The sequence below is a fragment of the Micropterus dolomieu genome, linkage group LG01, assembly GCF_021292245.1.
Source record: "Micropterus dolomieu isolate WLL.071019.BEF.003 ecotype Adirondacks linkage group LG01, ASM2129224v1, whole genome shotgun sequence".
NCBI lineage: Eukaryota > Metazoa > Chordata > Actinopteri > Centrarchiformes > Centrarchidae > Micropterus > Micropterus dolomieu.
Genome location: NC_060150.1, coordinates 31185937 through 31210845, shown reverse-complemented (window position 1 = coordinate 31210845; position 24909 = coordinate 31185937). Strand labels below are relative to the sequence as shown.

Here is a 24909-nt window from a genome sequence, read left to right as displayed (position 1 = left end):
ACGTCCATGAGTTGACAAATTGGATTGGATTAAATAACTAGAGTGTAGGCTATAAAAAGTGGAGTAATATGCATTTAATGTACAAAGGTTTCCCACACAAAAGCACAATTGCCTTTTTATCCACCATGGTCTTGTAGTCATGAATATTCAGCTGTTATGTATTCCATAAGTTAACAAATGTCCTTAAAGTAACCCCTATTCTGAAGAAGAGATGATGAGAGCCTCAGCCAGGTCATACCCCGCATATAAGTAACACATACTTAAATTCAGGGCACTTCCAACACCAAGGAAATGAGCTTGTTTTGAAGCACAAAGATACAAAGATGGTGAATTCCTCCAAGACAGAGAACGCATAAATGAATGAGAAGCACAATTCAAGTGTAGGATGAAAATGAATGCATGCTATTCCTGTGTCTGAGGTCAAGATTCTACAAACATCCCCCTCCCAAGAGCGATGGGGAATGATGCTGAGTTCAAAGCTCCGTACCAGCTTCTTGTATAAATCCCGGTCTCCTTGATGTTGGTTTTATTTGAGAGTTGATTACCCTCTGACAGGCTAGAATCTCTATGGAAGGGCACAAGGTCTTCTGGTTTTGATGGTCAGCCAAGGCATTTGTTTACAGACATGGTGATTCTTTTTAGGGGTTGGCTGCATGCACCCTTGTGTGGCAAAAGAAAAATAACACTTTGGTGATGTGCGCTCATCTGGAGGTATGAATCAATATGCCTTCTGCTGCGCCAAACGTTTTCTTGTGACTCAGGCCGGTCTCTCCAGACACATCTGCAACCAGCACGTCCGCTGCATCTGCCATCTTTGAAGCTCAGCATTAACACTGAAGAATATCCCAGGATCTGACTCCCACACATTAACAGATGTACAACCACGCAGACACACAGCCAAACACAGACATCGCTACAGTCAGCTTGTGTTAACAAAGTGCTTCCCACTCACAGGCCAATTTGTTTGATTCCGTTTGCTCTTTCATTGTGTTTGAATTGATGTATTGTACTTTTATAGAGCATTACACTGCAAACATACTTTGTGTGATCAATAGAAAATTCATGTGTACTTCCAGCAAGTTGGGATCATTGTGATCTGACCTGTTCCATAAAATTCAACCAATATGACAGTAAAAAAAGTGGACATGATGCTGTTTGACATAGAAACAAATGCTTTTCATAGCTTTGACATATGCCCCCATGTGACCTTTACAGGGCAAAGACAGTGATTCAGTATGGCGTTGTCCCTTCTTTACCTGTCCTCACTTCCTCTCTCACACCATACCATTCAGATTCCACAACGACGGCCGCATGCTGGATGTCTATCAGCGGCTCACAGCCACGGAGGGGAAGTACTTCCTGCCTCAAGACCTAGAGCTGTCCAATCAGGAACTGAGCTATATTGTCAAGAAGGCAGAGCAGTGGAGAGGCTTCAATGGGGAGAGGCGTAAGGTAAGCATCTCACCACACTGCAAACTCTCCTGTCTCTCTGGACAATGCCGTTCTCCTCAAACCCTTGGAGATTAATTGAGCTAATGGATGTTTTCTTAACGAGAGAACGAGCTAAAAGGTCACTGATACTAATCTGTTAGATTGGCTTGTGTATAGGGGGGAATTACAGTTGGTTGTTTGTAATCCCGGGAGGTTTCTGCCATGTTGCGGCACAGAAGGAAAGACTGGCTGGAAAAGGATGATTGTGATACTGATAGGAACACTTACTGGCAGCCATGATGGTATCCCACTGTTCATTAGTACCACATTGAATTTGGTCACTTTAACGAAGACATTACGTCCGAAAGGATGTATAGAATAGGCTCAATTTATGTCATTACATTTTCTTTAGTTACATTTCAGAAAGCTGAGAATTCATCTCAGAGGTCTTCAGCTTCATTCTAATTAGTACAAGATAATTACCAAAACAGAAACTCGGCGAGCGGGCTGCATGATTAGTCTGTGGAAACCAATTTCCGAAGATATTTCATTAAAGAAAGACTGCTCAATCCACACACATACTGAGATGCATATGCTACAATGGACATTCTCTTAATGTGAACAACTTGGTGTCATGGGAAATGCAAGATTCTAGTTCGCATAAATGGCATGTCCCCATGAAATTACTATTCCTTGGGAGAGGCTGTCGCATGTTTGACAGCCCAGCGTAGGTCGATGGTGATGACACAGGGAAGGGCAGGGTATTAGCACTGAGCCTACACCCGATGTAAAATCTTTGCATAGTGATTGAAAATGTGACTTGTTGAGATAAGGGAAATGGAACATAGCGATCAAACTGCAGCCCCCTTTAATTTATTCTGTAGAATTTGTTAGTAGCACACATTGCTCGGTGTTCTCTGTGTTCATTAACTTCCTTGCTCTTTCCTTGCACAAGTTCGTATAGCTGTAAAGGGGTGAAATGGAATCAGAAACTACAGTAGATTAGTGGCTTCTGGTAGAAGATTGACTGGCTGTTAAGAAAATGTGCAACATTTTGTCTAACAGGGGATTAAAAACAGGCTTGACTAATCCAAAATATTTCATGAGGGTCACAAGGTTTATATTCAATCACAGGAAATATAACCACCAAAATCAACTTCCTCTGTGAAACTTGTGTTGAAAAATTAGTCTACACTTTAAAAGGGTAGCGGCAGACATTTCACAGAAAATTCTGATTGACAGTGCTTCAACAAATAAATATGCATGATTAATAAATACAGGATTGTATCTCTTGGAATTTGTCTCACTTGTCATAGGAAGAATGCTTGCAGTTCATCTGTTGGTGTCTATACACGTTGAGCCACAAACTTTATTGAGCTCTGTCTTCCAACATAGAAATCATGATGATACTGGAACAGCAACCATTATTTTGATTGGATATAGTACATGACCTTACTTCCTGTTTGAAAACTGAGCTTATGAAAAAGACAGGAGATGATGAATATTGTTGACATTGTTTGTACTTACATGTTACTTGAAACTTTCTTACAATTTAATATTAAACTCACAAGACACTGTTTGTGTCATGCAGAACTTACTACATACATGTAAATGTTAAACTGCTGTTTTTTGCTATTTATGTACACCTGTCTTGTAAACCTTAATGAACTGCATCCCTAGCTCCGAGAGGTGACTGCACTATTGCTAATGGGATGGTGATAGACCTGTTTATTGGGAGAAAATTGAACTTTCCAATGTTTGTAGACTTTGAAAGACATTACACCCCCAAAGTTTGTGATTAAGAAAATGCTTCATTTAGCTGCTGATGGTCTCTTGCTGTGGTGGCACTGCTAAATCATCCTTGCATTACTGCATATCTCCCTCCACAGCAACAATTATAGCATACTTCATATTGTCCCTAATTTGGCGTTATTAAACTGATAAAATGCCAACACGTTAACACATTCTCCGGCATGATGAAAATTTAGGGTTATTGCATTTTATGATTTTTACATTATTCAAGCTGGCCATTTTTCATCAAAATAAGATGGGCCTTGCCATTATTTCATAATTATTGTAACAATTTCTCCTGTGAAAAGGGTCACTTTCCTAACTCAGCAAAGACATATCCCTATTAGACTAATTTGCCTACATGCAAATTTTTGTCATTTTTCCCTCATTAACTATTTATCATGGACAGGAAAAAAATATATTCATGAAGGCGAGCGAAGGAGCAGCTCGACAGAGCTGAAACTAATATTTTGCAACTCTAATGATTTTTTGCATCCTTAATTAGATAGAATAAGGTTGATATGATTAGGTCAGGATGTAGTGTTTTTCATTAAAAATACATTTCAGAAACTGTATTCCAAATGTGCCCTTGCAATTAAATAATGAATCCGACGCATTCCTTATTACGGACCCAATTAATATCAGAGGCAAGGGCGTAATTTTAATAACAGTGGGCCACAAGGCCTTCATTAGCTAAGTCAGAGAAAGGAGGGATGAGGAGAAGGAAAACAAGGCACTCACAGGAACAGCAGCAGTCTGATATTGAGCCAATTTTAGAAAGTTATTGAACAGTACACTCTTGAAAGGATAAAGTATGACATTTTCAACAAATAAGATCTGGGGGTAAACAGGAACTGCAAGTACCTCTTGTTTGTTTTAGCCTAATTTGATACCAGTTGTATGTCAGGTGCCAAACAGGGCAACTGTAAATGAAAAATCATTTAGAGAATCACAAGTGAAAGTCTTTTAAGGTTAATCTAGTACTTATAGTAGGTTATAATATGCAGCTGTAATATTAGAACCTATTCTGTAGCACCCTGGATCACAAGTAGCAATTTGTTGCTTGACTCTGCATCAGTCAGGAAACCTTTAATAGCAACAAGTTAGAAATCTGTCAGCCAGTTTGCACTGTGCTGATCAGGCAGCTCACTTTCTGCATGACATTTCAGGGTGTCTTGTACCTTAACTGTCCCATTACCTGCAATATCAACTGTAATGGGACAACACGCTAGTGGGACAAGCAGACTATTCATTCATTTTACACAAAACATTGAACAGACTTTTTTATGTAAGACATACAGGGGCGGAGTGGGACAAAAATTCAGCCCTGGCACTGTAGCCACGCCAGCCCACCTTACCACGTATCCCCACGAACACACATTCACTACTTAGGCTACATTTGTTTACAGATGGTGAAATAATATAAGCAGTAGGCCTACCGTACGGAACAGCAAGTGCGTCACTTTGTGTTGAAAAGAGTTGGTGACATAAGGTTTGAAAATAGGAGTGTAAAAGAACAGGCCACAACATTTGGCATTACTGGAGGAAATGTTTGCAGTGTACAGAACATCAGAGGTTGACTACTATTTATAGACAAAAAGGGTAAAGTTAAAGCAAATAAAACACAACAGTATGGTATGTCACATATTTTGCAGTTACAAAAATGAAAGATTATTATAATCAATTAGGTTCAAAATAGTTTTCTGGATGTGCTGTGCTGTAACTTAGAACTCAGCAAAATCTCTCTGATGCTGTATCTCCCTCCAGCACTGAAACAATAAAAAAAGAATCCACATTCAATAACCAACCTGCAAATGGCCTATTATTACCAAACTTGTAATTTTCACAAGGCAGTCATAAAACATAATCTAATTTTAACTTTCTCACCAATTAACTTTATATTATAGATTCCTCCATGCCATATGATCATTTCAGCTTCAAGGTTTAAATATTACTCACAGGTTAAGATGTCAGCAGTAGAGCTTACTGGCTAAGCAAAGAGGGTGAATGAGTCAAGGACCTATCTACCTGTGTGCTCTTTAATTTGATCCCAGGAAGGAAGGAAAAAGAATGCGTTTCAGTCAAAGATCATTAGCCTGAAGTGTTGTGGATAACAGCTCAGAGAGGGGGCATTAGCTCACCCACCAATCATGGCATTTTTCATAATTGAAATTTAAGACTTACCTCACAATTTTTGTTCCCCACTTCTATTTACATATGTAGCACAAATCACACCTTTTACTCAGTTAGTGTACTGTTGTTCCATTCTTGCTTCAACCACATCACAAATTATTTGGAGATTATTTGTGTGCTATTTCTTTTTGATTCATTTTTATGTTCTTAAATCCCTCTGGTGAAGTGTGTTTGATTGGATTGTCACTTGGACTTGTCCTAGACTACAATCAAAGTAAAGTATACGTCTTTGCAATCACATCACCTTGTGTGTTGGTGTAATTTGTTTCTACTAAAACCTGGACGTAGTAATGAGCATAACTGATCATTCTCAAAGTGAGAAAACATGTAGAAAGACAGAGATTGCAGCCAAAGTTATCTCTCAAGAACAAACTACTAGTGACACTTAGTTTAAGGGCATTGTGAGTGTGTGTCACTTTTTAAAATGGTTTAGCATGAAGGCTTTGCCAAATATGCGGATTAAGCCAATCAAAAGTTGACAGATTTTCATAGGAAACTGCAGCAGACACTGCAGGTTAGTCAGTTAGAGGCAAATGATGAAACAAACAAACAAAACATTTTTCTTTCCTAGTGCTAGTACTATTATACCATCATGCTCTGAGCTAGTGAGAGTGCTAGCATCCTCTACATCATCCTAGTGGTTCAGTAATGAGCCCCATTAATTATGTAAAGGCAGTGATGCAGATGGACCTAATTAATTGTCTCTTGTCACCCCCTTGATTACTGTACCTGGAAGGGAGGTGTTGATTTCTGTAATACTTAAGCAGGTACGCAAACTGTTTTGTCAGAGCCACCACTACGACAATGACAGAGTAGAGCTTACCCGCTACAAAGCGCTTTTCCTCTTAATTCTCCAAAAGGAAACTTTCCCAGTGGTGGTGGTGGTGACATTGTGATAATTGAAGGAGAGAGGGAGAGATTAAAGGAAGCAGGGAAGGAGGGGGGAGGAGAAAGAGGGCTTGTGTGGTGGCCCTGGAGATGTTTTCGCAACCTGATTGCATCAACATTTGCGTACCTTCGTGCCGTTTGTCTCCGTATGTCTAGGTAATGGGTTACCAGCGGGCAAGTTTGGGAACACCCAAGGTGCTTTGCAACAGCAGTGTGGTTGGTGGGGAGTAAACCTGTTGAGAGTAGAACAGCACAGATTGGAGTGGTAATGATAACCTGAGTCTGGGAGGCGGGCTGTTAATCATATAAGACGTGTTCTCCATCTCAACTTACAGCAGCGACATGATGGTGGGACCTGACCAGAGAGATACCGGGGTCATCCTTTTTCCTTGTGACAAAAAAGACAATTTGTAGCATTAATCTCAAGTCATTTCAGAAATATTCTATATTACCTTGCCTTTCATACAAAACAATATAACGTAGCTGCAGTTTGTTATACAACATGAACTTCCAACACACTGAACAGCCTTTGGAAGACACACCTCTTCCACCTAACTTATTATAATTTCATATGTATCACTGTAAATGACTTTTCTGAATGAGTTTTGACATCATAAAATATGCATAGCCTGTTAAATCTCTAATAAAGCACTTCAAATGAAACTATTTACAAGACAACAATGCACACAGTACTCATAATGCAGCACTTCATCTGGTTTATTCATCAGTCCTGCTGTGCAAATAGTACAGTTAAGTGAGTATGAGGCCACCTGAGATGAAAATATAAACTAAAGTAAAGGAAGAAGAAGCTTTTTAAGAGGAAGGCGGACAGAGGGAGCAGCAGGCCGTGACAGCATACACAGGAACCCCTGTCACACAACAATAGAACCCTCAGCTCCTGAACAGGAACCCATAACAGCAACACAGGAACACCAGGAGAGGAGAGGAGCTGAGTGCTTCAGTAGCACAGGAGGGGTCATCCAGAGTCAGAGGGCAACGACTGGTCTATGGTGTGTGTGTGTGTCCTCCCAATAATGTCTACCAAAAAGCAATGTGGTCAGTGTGTGTGCATTTATGTGCTTAGCTGCAATTGTATGAGTTCATGCCTGTGTGCATTTATACAGTATGTCTGTGCATGTGTGTCTACCCTTATGCACATTTGTAAGTATGAGTACATGCATGCAAACCTTTCTGCATGCTTGCATGTCACATTAGAGTGGCTTCTTCAATTACAGCGGATGTTTATTTTTTTGTTTTTTTTAGTGGGCAGCGCTGAGGGCCCCAATGGCCCTAGGCAATAGCAAGTAGGCAGACAAGGACAGTGTCGACGTAGAAGCAAGCACAGCTTTCACAGTCAGAGAATGAGGGAGCTCAATATGAGACAAGACTGCAAAGGCTACATGCTTGTGTTGCTGAAAAGGTCATGGACTTTGCTGGGCAGTAATGTGTGAAAGCGGTACACAGTGGTTAAAAAAGAAGAGAAGAAAATAACAGATAAAGATCAAACACATGTACACTTTCAACTCCTTCCCAGTTTGCACATAAAACATTTTATTTAAACAAATACAAAACACATTCATACAAACTGACCCATTCAAAGTAATTTAAAAAGAAATTAATGTTATCACTGAGGATACACAAGTGATTTTTGTTCATAATACCTTCTTAGAGTCATGATTCCAAAATAACAGAGAGACGTTCTGTTCATTAGTTTTTCACATAGGATCCACACAATGCAAGTGCATAAAATGCATGCTCAGCCACTTATAGCTCAGCCAGATATACTCAAGTATATTAGCATCTACTTTCATTCACCCACATTGTGTCCTAGGAACAATATCTGCATTTCTGCTGTTCCGTTTCTGGCGTTCAACAATCTTGAACTCTTTAAGGTCTCCAACACAAAAGTTGTATAAGCCACAGACCAGTTTTGTTTTGCTACCACCATGTTTCTTTCCCTCCCGTCACCTTACCCCCAATTGGAGCAAACATGCGCAGAAAGACTATATTTATTCCAACCGGAGAGAAACGGTCAGATTAAGTATTTATATGGTTATTAGGCGCTAATATTGTCCTGTTGAAGGTATTCGCAAAGGTATACTCCATCCCTCTCAACTCGATTCTTTCTGATCAGGCCAGATCGGGCCAGTCTCTTCTGATTCAGGTGGTTACATGAGGCATTTTTATTCTGAAATTTTATTCTGGCTATTATTCCAATTATTAGCGGGATATTAGGGTCCATGTAAATGCAGCGACTGATACACGTTCTGTTTACACAATGGCCATTACCAGGTCTATACATAGCTTCCTCAAGAGATCCGAGCATGTGAGGGCATGGACACAAGAAATGTCTCTCAGTGCTAACACTGTATTCTATGGTTCACTCTGGGTAGTATATGACTCATAGGCTCTGTGATGTGTGTACAGTGTCAGCGTCACAGCAGGGGGTTGCAGCCATCAGGGGTCACCCCCTATGCCCACAGAGCCCTGTGAGAAAGCGAAGCTTCTCTTAAAAAAAACAGGTTATGTATTCAGCAGTTTCCGACCACTGTTATATGTTTTGCAGAAGACAAAATGTCATGTCATTTTGTTGATTTTATTGATTTATTTTTGGTATATACAATAAATTTAAACAATGTTGAATACATTATATCATCCTCCCTTGTTAGATGCACTTATACAAAAACAGGTGCTGTAAAAGGTTATATCAGGTTATATCATTATAATCAGAGTTTCATTTTGTATTGATAAATATCAAGGCCAGTAAATCATTCGAGTTCTATGAACAAAAGCAGAGATCTTAGGCTTCCTATTTTTGTATAAATTTCACAATGTGACGCACTCACTTACCTCACAAACGCACCACTATAAAATCTCATCCCATTTCTAAACAGGCACAGTTCCAGCAGTGGATAAAGAGAGAAAGGAGAAAGTGTTCCAGTATGAACTCGTTGGTGTGAACAGTTTAATTACAGGGAGTGTCAGCCCTATTGCTTAATGTGTCCCTCACAATTAATCCAGGGAGAGGATGTCATTATCTACCAAAGCCTGGGCCGGGGCAGGCTTTTCTGTCAGAGTCAAAAGAGGGAGGGAATGAGAGTGTGAAAAAGAGAAAAACAGTCAAAAGACGGAAGTGTCTTTAGCTTGCAGCCGACAATATGGTTGACCTCTGTGACACCAAAAAGGATCAGGCCAGGATTCTTGGAGATCATTTTAAAAACAAATGTTTCGGACACTTGCATCTTGTGACTCCATAAATGAGGAAGAGATTCTTCCTTTAATTTCTTCATAATATGAAGCTTTGCCCATCAGTTGTCAAAACATGTCCAGCTGGAAGATGTTAGATTGATGCCAGGTTTTCACCACTTTGAGACACTTTTCTGTCCTTCCTTCTCCTTATCCCTTACCTCCCCTCCTTCCTCCTTGATCAGGCCGAGACTTAAGGAGTCCTAGCATTTTCCCTTGCAATCCCATAATGTGAGACAGAAGGCAACTAATTGGACTGTTGAAGAGTGAGAAAAGATTTATGCAGGAACTTGGAATTCAAGAAATAATATTAAGCGTCTCATCTTATGCAAAAACCACGTGCCTGACATCTGTCGTATGGGTATAGAATGTAGTGTAACCATGTTAACAAACATTTAATTGATTAATGCTACATGTGGAGCTGGTAGGATGTAATCATTGTGGAAACATAAGCTAATTATGTCAGCTGAAGAAATGTGACAAGGGCAATGCTGTATGTAATGCTCACTCAAACACACATACAAAGATGCATATACAGCCTCTGACTGCACTGAGGTTTTACAGCTTGAACTTGACAGATCTGATTCTTTGTGACTGTCCGTCGTTAGTCACTTCTTTTCCCCTTTCTCCCTCCCTTTCCTTTAAAGAGTTTGACCTTGGCCGCTTCCTGTGGGCCGGAGGGGATGAGGAAGGTCTGGTGATTGTGACAGGTGTCGCGTCTTAACAGCCCCACATGACATCCCGAGGAGAGATAGACATTTGGAAGGGTTTTTTTTCCATAAGGGTTTCACTCATAACCTTAAAGAGACAGTACGTGTGTGTGTGTGTGTGTGTGTGTGTGTGTGTGTGTGTGTGTGTGCACAGTGAGACAGTATCGATGTGAGAGAGGATGTGTGTATGCGTCTCACCACTGATTCCCAGCTCTCATTTTGGTTATTGGCTTGGATACTTATCACCTCCAGCCTCCGAGGCCTGATTAGGTTGAAGCTACTCCAAAGTCAAATTTTGGATATCAAAGGCAATACTCAACTTTGACATCTGTCTGCAGCATCCTAATACGAAGATATTTTGAGAATTGAGCATGTCATATAATATGTGGTCCATACACTTATAGCAAGAAAATGCGTTTTTAAGGATTACTAGAAGGATACAAGTCTGCAAACACTCAATTAGTTTGGTGTAAGTTATCATGGTATTACTGGTGTAGCCTTTAAAAATACAAAATAAGTTGTATTTGACTTGTATTGTTTGTGTGATTGCTCTTTGGTTGCAGGGAAATATTATTAAATTAACATACATTTCAATAGAGCATGCACATGCTTTATATATTCTATATATGAATCCTTGATTTGGTCTCTTTGCGAATATTTTAACTTACACAAATACATTGCCACTTTGCAATACTTGCATCTGGCTTACGTGTTGCAGCACATCTGTGGTTACATATTTAGAGGTGAAGTAATTCCTTTAATGTGTTCAATGTTTCAGTCAGACTTTGAATATGATCCCTGACTTGAAGAAAGGTGTGAATAATGAAACTCTCAGTAATTTGTGAGCAGATATTAACATTAAAACGTGGAGTACACATATATTCCTTTGTTCAATAAAGTTGCAGGTAAACTTCAGTGTGCTCCAGAACAAACCTGGAAAAGTCATCTCCTTAGGGCCTAGGGTGAGTCAGACATGGTGTGGAAGTAAAAGATGGGCTACTATCTGAGTTGTTTACTGTAGGCTGGGAGTAGGCTTTATTTTCTGCTAAGGAGATTAGTAACAGTGAATTATGCATATCTTATTTTCTGGATTATCTCAGGCACTCAGTGATAGTATCTCACTGGATAATCTCTTTTAAAGTTGTTCAGTTTATTCTGACTGTAAATATAGTCATAGTTGCTTGTTTATCTTTTCTCGAAGTCCAATTTGGTCTGTGCTACTTTTGGATGGACTGTGTTATTAGTACTATGATTGCTCAAGTTGAAATATTTATAGGCGGCGGTCTTTGCTTTATAGGCACAGTAATGAGAGAAGGGTGGATGAAAGCTACTGTAGCGTACTAGCCGTTTTGTCACTTTGTGTGTGTAATGTACGTGTGTGTGTATATGTGTGTGTGCCTGCATGCAAATATGAATGGGTGGCCTGTCTTGTCCAGTGGTGCGTTTATCCAGACACAGACCTTTGCTTCAGCCAAATCAGGCCCAACGCAGACAGTGTGCATCCATGCCATTTTCAAGCTGCTCCAATTATATCTGCTGACCGTCCACATATTGGCCAAATTTACAATAATAGCATATCTATTTCTATCCTAATGGCTGACATTGCTTGGCTTATCCATGCATGCATGTCGGTGGTCTTTTATGCTTTATGGTTTAGTCTGTTCCCAGCCATGCGCAATATGTTGTAGTTTGTCTTGGCCTCAGATGTGTATGTGATGCATGAAGCCACTGTGTGCTTATGTATCTGTGTGCATACATTAATATCTTTGTCAATGAGCATGTGCACTTATGCTGTGTGACCCCTGACATATAAAGCTTGTGCATCTGTACAACAGTATTATAGTATATTATTTCAAATTGGTGTGTGAGTGTGTGAACCTAGTACGTGTGTGTTGGTGCGTGTGTCCATGAGGCCATGTTTACATGTGTGTTTGTGTGCCTACATACAGTCTGTGTCTGTGATTTAAACCCAGTGCTTTGCAAACAGGCCTTGAGCCTGGGCCAGCTCTGACAGACAGGGTGGTGGTGGAGTGGAGGGGTTGACCCTCTATAGCTTAGAGAGCCTCTGCACAGTACACTCCCCCCCCCCCCCCCCCCCCCCCCCCCCCCATCTCCCCAGAACCCTCCTCCCCCTCATACTCTTCCTCCCCCCACTCCCTGCTGCCTAGCCCCAAGTGCCCGCAGGCACTAGAGATGCACGCATGCGTTGCCTCACTGTGTGAGGCTTTGTCTGTTTGTAAGCATGGATGTATGTGTGTGTGTGTGTGTGTGTGTGTGTTAGCATGTAGATCAGTGTTACTCTGAGTGTGTGTGTGTGTGTGTGTGTGTGTGTGTGGATGAGGATCTGTGGACAAAAGAAGCAACCATGTCTACTTCTTCTCTCACTTGGCAATAATCATTGATGCTCCTTTCTGCTCTACCTTTCTGCTCTATCTGTGTGCCCAATGCGTTTTCATGTTGTGTGTGCCTTTTGTTTTTAAATGTACAATGCACAAAACAAAACAAAAATCTGTGTTAAACGGTAACACCTAACAATATTAATACAATTGCAATATAAATACAAGAGACATTGAAATGAATGTTTTTTGTTTAGTGGTGTAGTTTAAGATACAGTAGCTTCTATACGGTGGTTTATACAAACGTTATGAGCAAATAAGCCATTTCTATTAGGCATACAATTCAGAATACTGATATATTACCATCACCAAATATTTGGCCTAACAATCCAGTGGTGCTATTCACTTGTGGAACTTTTATGACAGCATCCCTAAGCAGTTTCCATTGCCTTGATTTTATATTTGCTCCCCCTCTAAATATTTAGTATGAAATGAAAAGCATCATGTACACCATTAGGCCTCAACCACTGCTCATAAAGGTTTGTTTGAGGCAAGCAGGGTAGATTGTCAGGAGTTGCGTTACATAGTTTTCATTGCAGACATTTTAGAAAAGTAACTGGTAGCTCCTATCTCTCCACTTTATAAACATGTGTATCCCTGCATCCTACTAAGCTTGCCATTCTTAATCTGTTGCAGTGGTCCAGATGGGTTATTCCACTAAAAACAACCAGCTCAAATACATATCCCAAATACTGTAGTTCCAAACTTTTCTGATGGACTAGCCCAACACTTTCCGTTACTTTTTAAATGACCTGTGTAATTACCAAACCTAGCACCAACTCAAGCACGATCCAAATTCCCACGCACAGACCCAGCCGTACTTCACTCCCTTCCTCAAAATCTAGCCTCCTCTAGGTATCAGTACCACTACTCTTCCCCATCCTCAGCCCTCTTCTCACTACAGCTATAAATCTGTCCTCAGCCACACCACAAGCTCCTCTTCCAGCTCCATTGCAAATCCTGGCATAGCCATTTCTAAGTGGCAGAACCAGCCACAGCCCTATTCCAAGTACCAGGTCCAGAACCATCCTCAGTTTTCTCCCAAATCTAAATCTATATCCCTCATTCCATAGAGCTCAGTTTCTTCCCTAGTCTCAGTCCCAACCGTAGTCCCAGCCACAGCCGGGGCTTCCATGTGCGACTGACACATAAATAACCAAGCCTGTCCGCCACCCAGGCAAATTCAAATGCACCTGTCAAAGTGATGAAGCACCCGCCCGCAGGGAAGCATTGTTTACATTTTCACTCCACTCTTCGCAAAAGTGAGATTCTAATTATTTTCCCACTGTAAATTAAAGCCAAGTGGGACAGAACTACAAACCAAAATGATCATGGCAGTGGCAGGAGAAACCCCCAGCTCTCCTGTGTATGAACTGCGTGAAGGGTGGGAAACGGCTGAAGAAAGAGTGTTGGTGGTATACGGAGGGAAGGTCAGTAGCTTTTGTCTTTAGGAGGGTAGATAGCCAGAGAGACAGAGTGGGGAGAAAACGGAGGTATAGAATTCACACAGGCTGTGTAGCAAGTCTACTTCTGTTGTGCTTATTACAGGCAGGGTCTAGAGAACTTCAACCAACTGGAATACATTATGCCCTCACATTTCATACATAATAATGTGCCAGAAATGTGCTGAATTATTTTTCATACCAATGGACAAGAAGAGAGAAAGAAAGACAGAGAGAGTGAAGCAGAGAGAGAGAGAGAGAGAGAGAAAGGAAAGATTTAATTAGTCCATGGGAACATGCAAATGGAAGGTAAAATTAGACAGTGGAAGAGAGACCTGGGGAAGAGAGAGCGCACGAATGGTAATGATGGCTATCTAGTTTGGATCAATCATTAAGGGATCAGGGGGACTGACAGGCCTGTTTGTGCCCACGCCTTAGGCTCCTGTTCTGGACAGTCGCCAGCCCGGCTCAATCCGCCTGTCCACGGAGACTTCTCCTTCTCTACTCCCTTCAGTTCAGTCACACACACAAGTACACACACACACGCATATATTTGTATGTATGTATATATACACTCATAGATCATACATAAAAGCAATAACGTATGCAACTTAGGTGCACACATAAAGTATATACTCACATGTTTTCAGATAAAAGCTTGACATTCGTATGGAGTACTCACACCGGGGACTTGTGAGTTTGTGATTATTAATCAGTGATGCATCCCTCCTTACGGTAGTGTTTTTAAAATGATGAATAATTTGTTCTCTAGGTCTGTGATTGGGTCCCATTGTGACACTGAGTTTTGATTATTTGTTGAAAAGTTTTCTGCAAGGTCATGGGGTCAAAATTGGGAGTTATTTTGGTTGTCAGCTAGGGCATGCCGGATTATATGGGGTCGCAGTGGAAATGTCCTTTTCTAATAATGGTCAACTCCAGACACTGGGTTTATATCCGACATGTCAGGAAAATGTCAGACACTCATATTTGTAGCAGTCAAGGACGTTTGAGATAAATACATAAAATACACTGTACCTATCCCAGACATAGCTATTACTAGACCAGTCTGTCACCCAGTGGAAAATTACTATTTAATTCTGTCTGCCCTCTTTTTAGCTGTTAGTTGCAAGTTTAAATCCTAAATTAGCTATGAATATGGGTCACTTTTTAAATATAACACAAATGAATATCCTTTTTATAATATAGTGCATTTATCCTTTTATCTCTGAGGCAGTGATGCCTATTTTTTGCCTCAAACTAACAAAACAGCTAAGGAATTCCAAATCCATCTCTTGACAGACTTACGCAAAATGATTGACAGGTCAGTCAAATTTTATTACAAGTCACAGTGGATTTTTGCAAAGAAAAGCTTTCCACAGGCGTCTGTATTTAAGTACTGATTGCTTTTATTCTGCATTCATATGTGGTATGCTATGATTCGGTAGGTGTGAAATCGCATCTTCTCCCAGAAAGACAGACAGACTATATTTGTGAACCATGGAGCCATGTCTGCAGCTGTGCCATCCCCACTTCCTGTGTCCCTGTCCCTCCCTCCCATTCTCTATGTGCATTTGCGGTAATGTCTACAAATCCTGAAATTTATGTCCCTGCTGGAAAACATGGTTTGCCGTTTATAGTCCTCCGCTAAAAGAAATAAGGCCCGTCTCTCCTGATGCAAGTCAAGGGACTGATGCAGACTCTATCTGATTTCTAAATACAGACCCCAACAATAAATCCCAGCTTGATTGGGTTTGAATTGGGTTAGCTCACTTGAATGCTATCTGCTTAACCCACAGCTGGCCTGTCTGCTCCATGCAGGCATTGAACCTAAATCAGTCACTTAGTGCTATCAAATGGAACAATGGTGGAGTGGAGAGAGCACTCAAGCTAGGGCTAGAAGCCAGGCTAGCACCATAACGCAACACAACAGACCAGAACAGAGTAGTGTAGAGCAGACAGGCCCTCTAATGCTCTTTCCTTTTTGTGTCTCTGCAATGATGCATCCTGAGAGCCATGGTGCATTGCATGAAATGGCATCACCCAAACTGAACACACAAACACCTTTTCAAGCTTTTGTCTGGTCTTGTCAACTGGATTTCACGTGCTAATTAGCGTAGGATGGTGGCATGGCTAACATCAAAAAAATCTATTTCCATGCAAGCCAAAATACATACACATGCACACCACACAGGGACATTTAAGCAGGTGTGTTTAACCAAAGTGACTCAGAGTACAGAGGCTGAATCTGTGGTGTTTCTATCACCACTGTACAGCTTGGTTTATACAATCCTGGACTGGGGCCTTAACCGGGTCATAGGCACACTTCTTGTGACCAGTTCAGCAGGAAGGGATGTTTTCTTACGGAGTTTTTTTTCCGCATTCGTGACTTTAAATGTTTGCAATTTCTTACTGTATCATTTACGAGCCGAGAACCACGATATAGGATGAGATCTAGGAATTACTGCACACTCTCCCACTTGTGTTTCCTCAAAAAGAAAAAAAAAGCAGCAAATCAACATACACACACTATCCAAACAGACTGATTGCTGCCTAGCAGTGGTGCTGATTACTTTAGGAATTCAGGTAATCAGTTTCCCTCAATGTGGGCCGAGGCCAAGCTAGAGGCAAGGCGCAGTTGAGGCGATTTCACTAATGAGCGTCGTAATTAGCGTTGAAGAGATGCATCCCCGTTTTCCCACCTCCCCCTTACACACAGATACACACAAACCTTCTTTAAATGTTCTTAGCTAGTCTTCTTTCTCTCTGCACTCGTGACATTTTGACAATGAGGTCCTTTCTACTCATGGGGCTGTCTGGTTTGCAGTTTATGCAATGTCTCTAATTACAAGTGGAGTAATGGCTCCCACTGTTTTCTCGGTGAAGTGCCTAGAGTTGTGTTTGCCTAACCGTTTATAAGCGTGGGGTGACATCGATACACCACCAAATTAAACCTCTCCTTCAGCTTGACCCTGCCACTCATGGCCAGCCGAATGAGTTTGCCTTTTCCCTTTTTCTGTATTTTTAGACGAGTCATAATTACGCAGCCAATTAGGGGGTCACCTTGAGTTTCACAAACTACTTGAAAAACTTCCTCAACTTTGTGTCTATGACTGTGTGTGTGGCTTAGTGTGTGTGTGCGTGCATGAGGTTTTCACTGGTCTGAGTCTGTGGTGTGAGAGTTAATGTTTGCATTATGGCCCGTAAGGCTCTGTATAGCACATGCATGTACAATGCATCCCACTAAAGCTCTGCCACCTACACACTAGTGAAACCACTGTGTACAGTTTCGATGTGGGCACATTATGTGTAGTTTGTCACTGAAGGTCAAAATGACATTGTTGAGGGTTGAAATTGATGTTTAAACCAAGTTTGTAGATGTGCATAATGCTTGTGTGGGTGTGTAGGCTTTTTTGACTAATTTTCACATCCTAAAACTGATTTGTCTTTTAGTTAACATGATGTATAACATCTACAGCAATGCATACGATCAGCAGACATTCAACCATTCATCAGCAGACACTATCAGAAAGGGAGAGAGCTTCCATGATCTTCACACATGGATGACTTTGAGTTACATGACCTATATAACATGTTACACGCTCCGCTTGCTGCGCGTGTCTCACCCTAATATAGAGGGGCAGCGCATTACAGGTATGTAAGCCCCGATACTCACACATACACATACACACGCACAACAAGAGTCATAAACAAGCCTGCCACCAGGATTTTACATATGTGTGCATGATCACAAACACAACCTGTCTCTTTACCTGCTGCAGATCAGGCCCCATAGGACTCATGCACTACTAGGAATTAGTGTACTGATGTACTGTATGCCAGTGGTGCTTATCTGGTGGCTGCAGTTGTACGTTATTAAAATGAACATCTCAGCAGTTTCCAAGGTAAGGTTCAGACTGGTGTTAATGCACTGTACATGGGTTTTTGATATAAGGTTGTCTCAAGGAAATAAAGTTATGACACTTGTTTTTGTGTCAATTTCTGACTGAATATTGTCACACACACTCAACAGCGTCAAGTGAAAGCTGGAGAGTATGTTCACACTGAATGTGTCCCAGGTGTGATACAAATATCTTTTAGAACCTAGGACCTTTTAGAAAGCAAACAAACAAAATGCATTAAATAAATTAAATGAAAGAATAATGTAAGAGTTCCCTTCTACATTATTCTTTCATTTAATTAATTCAATGCAATTTGTTTGTTCGTTCTTTGTTTGTTTTTGTTGTTTTATCTTCTTCTCTTCAACAACATAACTATTTAGCAACCCACATCGAAGCCTTGTATATCAGTCCTTTTCACAAGCCTTTGAATACACCAACAAGGAAGAGTTTGTAATCCCTGCTCACAACATATTATTATCTAATTTTCATGTTTGTGTTTGACTAGGTGGCAGTCTATGACTATATCTGGACAGTGGAAGACCCATTGGCCGGCTCTACAGCCCCTAGTGAACCCCTAAGGGAAGGCACACCCCCACCAGAGAGAGAGACCAGCACCTATGTGGCAATCTACATCCTTTTCCTGAGTGGGTTGAAACAAAGATACAGGCACTTCCTCCGACAAACCGATGGGGCTATCATTGAGGTGGGATATCAACATATTGTATGTATCTTTGTATCCAAAAACGTTTTCCTGTTTTGCTGCTGGAGATGTGTGAAACACACGGTTGAGGGTCAATTCAACTTTATGAAATTGGCAGTGAGATTAAATGCAATAGTTTCTGCAGCATGAACGTGTACTTTCAGAATCAGTATGCTGCATTAATTATCCGACCATAAATACAGCGAGAGCACATACTTGCACCATGAAAAGGGTGAAGAAATGGGATGGAGGTTCACAAAACACTCTTTCCTTTCCTCTCTCTCTCCTCCTCCTCTGAAGAGAGAAGGGGGAGAGGACAGACATGGATGCAGCAACTAGTTCCTTATTCTGCTTTCAGAACAATAAAAAGACAACAGTACAGCTCTGTGGTCTGAAAGGGTGAGATTTTTGTTTTTTGCTAGAGTAAAACCAGATTCAAAATAATTCTTCTTTTCAAAGAGGAAATAACAGAATTTGCCCTGAGAAAAAAGTAAAGACTTAGTTCATTATGCAAATATAACTGCTACTTACCAAAAGTCAACAAAACACACCCTTTACTTGGTCTCTTCTCTCTGTAACAACCATTCTCTATACAATTTGTATGGTATAATAAAATTCCAGTGCCATATCCTATTTACCACTGTGTTATGACTTCTGATGAAATTTAATTTAAAACAGCAAAGAAAAAACCCAACACACATGCATGCATTGTAATTATTGCAACTTATATGTTGCTCCTTGTCCTCCAAGCCCTGAAAGACAGGTGGGTCAATTCACAGATTGTGGCCTAATTAAAAGTAGTGCTTTATGACAACTGCTGCAGTAGCAAGAAGTCACTCCTTTCCTCAATCATTCTGTCAGTCGCCCAGAAGCAACCTGGATCATCCCAACAAAATTAATATTTTGAAGTTTGAATGTCAGAGGAGTGAGGAAGGAGGGGGTTATATGCGCTAACAATTAGCTCTGAGGCTCTTTTGCGTTAATGGTTCGCCGTCATAATTTGAGTGATGTGGAGCTTCTGTGAATAAACACACAGCATGGTATATTTATTACTAGTGTCGCACTGTGTGTGTGTGTGTGTGTGTGTAGCCTCTAGACCTGTGCATAGCAGATGAGACATCTTGGGGGCCACACACTCATTGACACAGACAAACACAGAGAATTTTTTTATGGTATACAAAAAACCTACAACCTTAAACATAAACATTTACTGAGAGTAAAAGAATGAATTCCTGGTATTTCTGCGTTGCTGCCGCTATGAAATCATTCATAGTGTGCTGACTCTCCATTCTTTAAACTGTGAAGGGAGCTTCATAGAGGCCATCTTAAGTGAAAGATAGGTGTTACTGTCCTTGGGAAACACATACACGCACACGTAATCTTTCTGTTGCTCTCTTTTCTCACACACACTGTGTCCCTTGGGTTTTGCTGTCTGTTCCATGCAACTTAACAGGCAGGGACCTCCAGTAGCAAGAGATGCCGATGGCATCCTCTTTCACCCGCTGGTAGTGGGGAGCGATAACACCGATGCTTAGCATCGCAGAGAGAGCCTCATGCCATTCCCCTTCGCCTTGCAGCGCGGACCCCCACTTTACATATTCCAAACTAATCCTCCCCTGAATATATAGACTTGTTTTATGTATAGAGCAAGATCCAGGAATCACCAAAGGGCATCCCTAGCACTCGGAAGAACACTTGAGCTGATTTTATTACTGCTTTGTATAATTCTGGCAGTGATATACACACTGCAACAGGGTGCTGTGTACAAACTGGCCTTCATATGTAAGGTGACAGCTCCTCAGAGAGAAATAACAGCCGTGCAGACACTTCTACAAAAATTAAATGGATAAAAACATATAGACTGAAATAGAAAAGGCCTCTACAATGAGATGCAGTGACCACAGTAAGTCCCCCTCTGTTCTTAGATTTATGGTATTTTAAAGCAATTTTATGGGTTTTCCTGTATAGGCTTATTACTTTATTCACTTATCACAATAATGGCATGTTTTATGGTGATGCGTTTACACTGCCATGTTATTAGATGAAGTATTATGTAGCTTGAATCCTGTTTGAGCAATAAAAACAAGTGTAATTTATTTTAATTTGTGCCAAATGCTGAAGTATATTTGGCATTTTCTCAGTAGCTTTATTGCAACCTATCAACATAGCATTACTTTTCTTTTAACATTTCAATTTAGGACATGTACTCTGCACAAAGAAATTTTTTTCTCGCTCTTATTTTTATTATTAATATTTTATATTTTTTATATATTTAATATATTTTTTCTCTTCAATATATTCAGGGGTTTTTATATTCTGTCTTGAAACTTTGATCATATGTGTAGATGACACTTGAAATAGGAGGACGACAGTGACAAAGGAAGTTCATTTGACTGTGTAATAACGTGACTCCGTTCTCTGTCCCAGTTAGTTAAAAGACTAATCCTGCTACTTAAGAAGTCTGTTTCCATTTACTGAGAAAATATTGACGGATGGCTCATTTCCTTTTAAGAGCTCTGTTTTCGCAGGCAGTGTCCTGGACACCAGTGCCCTGGAGGACTTGCTCCTCCCTTAGACTAACATGACCACATGACCACAGCTCCGGGGGAAAGCAGCTTTGCATAATACCCACAAATTTACACCAAAAATTTGTCTAAACGAACACCTTAAAAAGCAAGTCCTGGAAGAAGTGCCCTGAGCTGTAGACACTGTTAGGAAAGAACAGAACAGTGAGGTGTGTCCTGTTTGATTTGCTGGAGAGTGAGAAACTGAGCAAGAGTTATGAGAAACTAAATATTTCTGTTGTTTATTTAGCCATTATTGAGCCAGTTACGTGGACTGAAAGGTTTTTTTTCCCCATGGAATGGAGTGGAATGAGTAAATTCAGTATTGTGGGTGTGTTGTAAAACAATATAACGATAATGAAGTCTTTATTCACTTGCATATTGAATTCTGTTTAGAAGAAGAAGTTAATATTAATGATCTATCATATGCTCTCATTCATCGTGATGCCAGAGGCAGGTGTCTGTAACATTGACCGTGTTGAAGGAATCTTCTAGCTGAATCACAACAATACAAAAAGTTAAAGCTATGTTCCCATCAGTGTGCTCCAATAAAAGACATTAAAGGTAAAGTGAGGTGTAGATTTTGAAACACTCATTACCTATAAACAGATGTTCCCCAGCTGCCAACTCACAAAATGCACTGCTGACAACAACTGTTAGGACCGAAATTATGCAGGGAAGTGCATCTATATAACCTAGGACCTTCAGAGAAGGCCTCATAACAACTCTGTCTGAAGAAACAAGATGGCTGATGAAGAAATTAATGCAGGCAAAGTCATTATCTTCCCTCTTAAAACCACAGTGGGTTTATGTCCCCCTGTGTCGTTTTTTCTCCGGGGCTAACATTTAAGTGTCGATGGACTTATAAAAAGATAGGACAAGCCAACTGTGCTCCTTTTGTCTCCTTTCCTCCATATGGGAGGCAGCAGCATATGCAAGAACTGGCTCAGCTTCTGTAAAACTTCCATTAAAGATGCACAACTAAGGCTCTGCCAGCTTGAATATTACCTCCCTCCGCAAATTATTTATGGCTCGGAAAAAACGCTGATGATGAGCATCTCCAGCGACTTGTATAAATAAAAACACTTTTCTCTGCAATTTCAGCTGTGCTTTCTTTCTCCCCCCTTTTTGGGGGGATGTGCTTAACCATTTCTAGAAACAAAAGGTATGCAGTTTGTTCACATAGTAAGGTGTCACTGTACTGCATTCAGTTATCTTATTATGTATGGTTTGTATAATCCCCTTTTAGTTTGTAGACTTTTATAATAACAGCGACAAAGCTGATAAAAAATAATGATGATGCTGATAATAATGACACTGATGATGATCAGAGAATATGGGAAATGGGGGGCTGTAAAGAGCACAGAGGATTGCCTTTTCATGTGGGACACCTCATCATCATGATATGCCATCAAATCTCTCATTAACAAGGACCCTTTGTCTTGGCTTTCCATGACTCAGCCCACCGTCTGTCTGCACATGATGACGACTCTTCGCCGGACCAATATTGACCTAATTTAGCATGCAGAGAATATGAAGAAGTTAACCTTTCAAAAAAACACCTTGCAGCAACATTAATTGACAAACCGCATCAATTCTCCCTCCTACCCCTCTTTTGTAATTACTCTGCCGTACGTTTGATTGCCGCTGCGGAGCTTTGGACCCACGCTTCATTTGCCGTGAGGTCATCGGCAGCCCTCAGAAATATGAATATGATTTATACAGGAAATGAGTGTGTTCTGTATGCTGTGTGTGCTGTCTTTTCTACATGTGGTGTGTGTGGCTATGTGAGATACAGAGAAGGAGAGAGAGAGAGAGAAAGGGGGGAATGTCCTTGGCTACGTGTTGTATGTTGCATGAGGAGATTAATGCCTCCCTGGCAGCCATATCTGCTTAGCAGGAGGACTTCTCCAAAGTACACTGGATGTAATTATCAGGCAAGTTTATACTAGTTTTAGATAAAGAAGCACTCTGTGGCACATTTTTCAAGTTTGCTCAATTGCTGCTCTGTGTAATTTGCAACTTTATAAAAGTGTCAGCCTAACTTTTTGACATGACTACTTGATGCTGCTGTTATGAAATATAGTGCTGAAGATGTGTGGAAAGAACGCAGGGCTAAATTTGACTTAACCCGTCATTATTTATGCATTTAAATTCACTGAATTTATTTTCTTTATAAGTTTATGGTAAAAAGATATTTAGTTTTTAAACAGATTGACAATGTATCATTTTATCGTGGTTTATACCAGTGAGATTTAAGATGTACTTCACATCACTGTACATAAGTAGGCCAACCCAGAGTTGTGAGAGCTGTTTCCCCTCTGGGACGAGAGGTAGTGTGTCATATAAAGTCTCCATTTCTGCTTCTCCTCCAAGTTCACTCTAAGCACCAGGACAGAGGTAGATACTATGCACGACAACACTACTCGCAGGCCTCGAGGAAAATAGCAGCTCTCCTGCCAATCTCAGTCACTGTCATCCAAGTTCAACCTGCACTTTGAGATGCTTGATACATAAGGCCCCCGGGGTCCTCTGAAACAGTTGGCTTTAACATTGTTGTACTGTTCATTTATTAAGTTTCCGTTCATGTTGCCTTGCTGACTCTCGCGTGCGTGGGTTGTTTTTTTCTCTGAAGGTGATTGGGGACATAGAAGGGGCGAACAATGCAACAACGATGGGGCCCTGCCCGTGCCAGGGCTCTGCCGTTCAGAGAGAGGACAAGGAGCATGCAAGTGCTCCACACCAGCTACGGAAACGGAAGAAAATGTTTGGCCGTGAGTGTTAACCTGATGCTTCTTCATAAAAATCCCCTCTTATTATTATCGCAAAAACATGTTATTTGCATAGCTAGCAGTTTGAGAGCACACAAAGAAAAGTACACATTTAGTAGTCCTCGTCACCATATATCACACACATGTGACCCGCTTACCTGTGCAAACTTTCCTATGTTTGTTTAGCAGAATTTACACAGTTTGATCTGATGTTTCGTTCCCCAAGGGTTGCATCGTGTTGAGCCAGTAGGAGGAACTGGGTGTGGCTCCAGTTTTGCACTGCGAGATCTCAACCATTGATATCAAATCAAAAGAAGAGATAATTGGACTAAACTAAAGTGAGTCATCTTACCAACTGTCTGTTTGACTTGAAATCTCTGTAATATAAATTGTAGTACTTACATTTCTTGAACAATTTCTGATGTTTTTATAGTTGTGGAATTTAAAAATGGAATTATTACACATTTTCTCAATTGTAAGCAGCTCAACACTGATTACTACTACTAGTACACTAACTAGTACGATAGCATTTTTCAGCAGTAAAAAAATGCATGGATTGTGTAGTATTTTCCGGGTACCATACCCTTTAATGCTTAATATAATCAAATAGGTAAATGATGGAAGGCTGATTCATCAGAATAACCAAAAACAGTATTGTAAATGACATTGTCCTTGCATCTCTCTGCAAATAAAATAAATAGTATAGTATGTGGACTGATAAGCAATTTGTAACCTAATAAACATTGTTCAGAAACACTTCTAATGAATGCAGGTCATTAGGTGTTCAGCGCCGCCTCAACACAATGAAAAATGAAGATTCTAAAAGTCACTAATCAGAACACGAGTGATAAAATATCAATATTGGCCCCACATTAAGC

At 40.6% G+C, this 24909-nt stretch overlaps 1 protein-coding gene across 1 annotated transcript in view; it reads left to right on the top strand.

Annotated features, from left to right (window-relative positions):
* The window catches only part of ofcc1 (orofacial cleft 1 candidate 1), an 88527-nt gene extending 64083 nt beyond the window's left edge, over window positions 1-24444 (top strand). Inside the window, exons 22-25 of the mRNA XM_046065002.1 lie at window positions 1293-1452; window positions 18502-18699; window positions 23896-24034; window positions 24258-24444. Of these exons, the coding sequence (XP_045920958.1) occupies window positions 1293-1452; window positions 18502-18699; window positions 23896-24034; window positions 24258-24331 (571 nt within the window). The 3' untranslated portion in view covers window positions 24332-24444. The remainder of the gene's footprint in view (window positions 1-1292; window positions 1453-18501; window positions 18700-23895; window positions 24035-24257) is intronic.
* The last annotated feature ends 465 nt before the right edge of the window (window positions 24445-24909 follow it).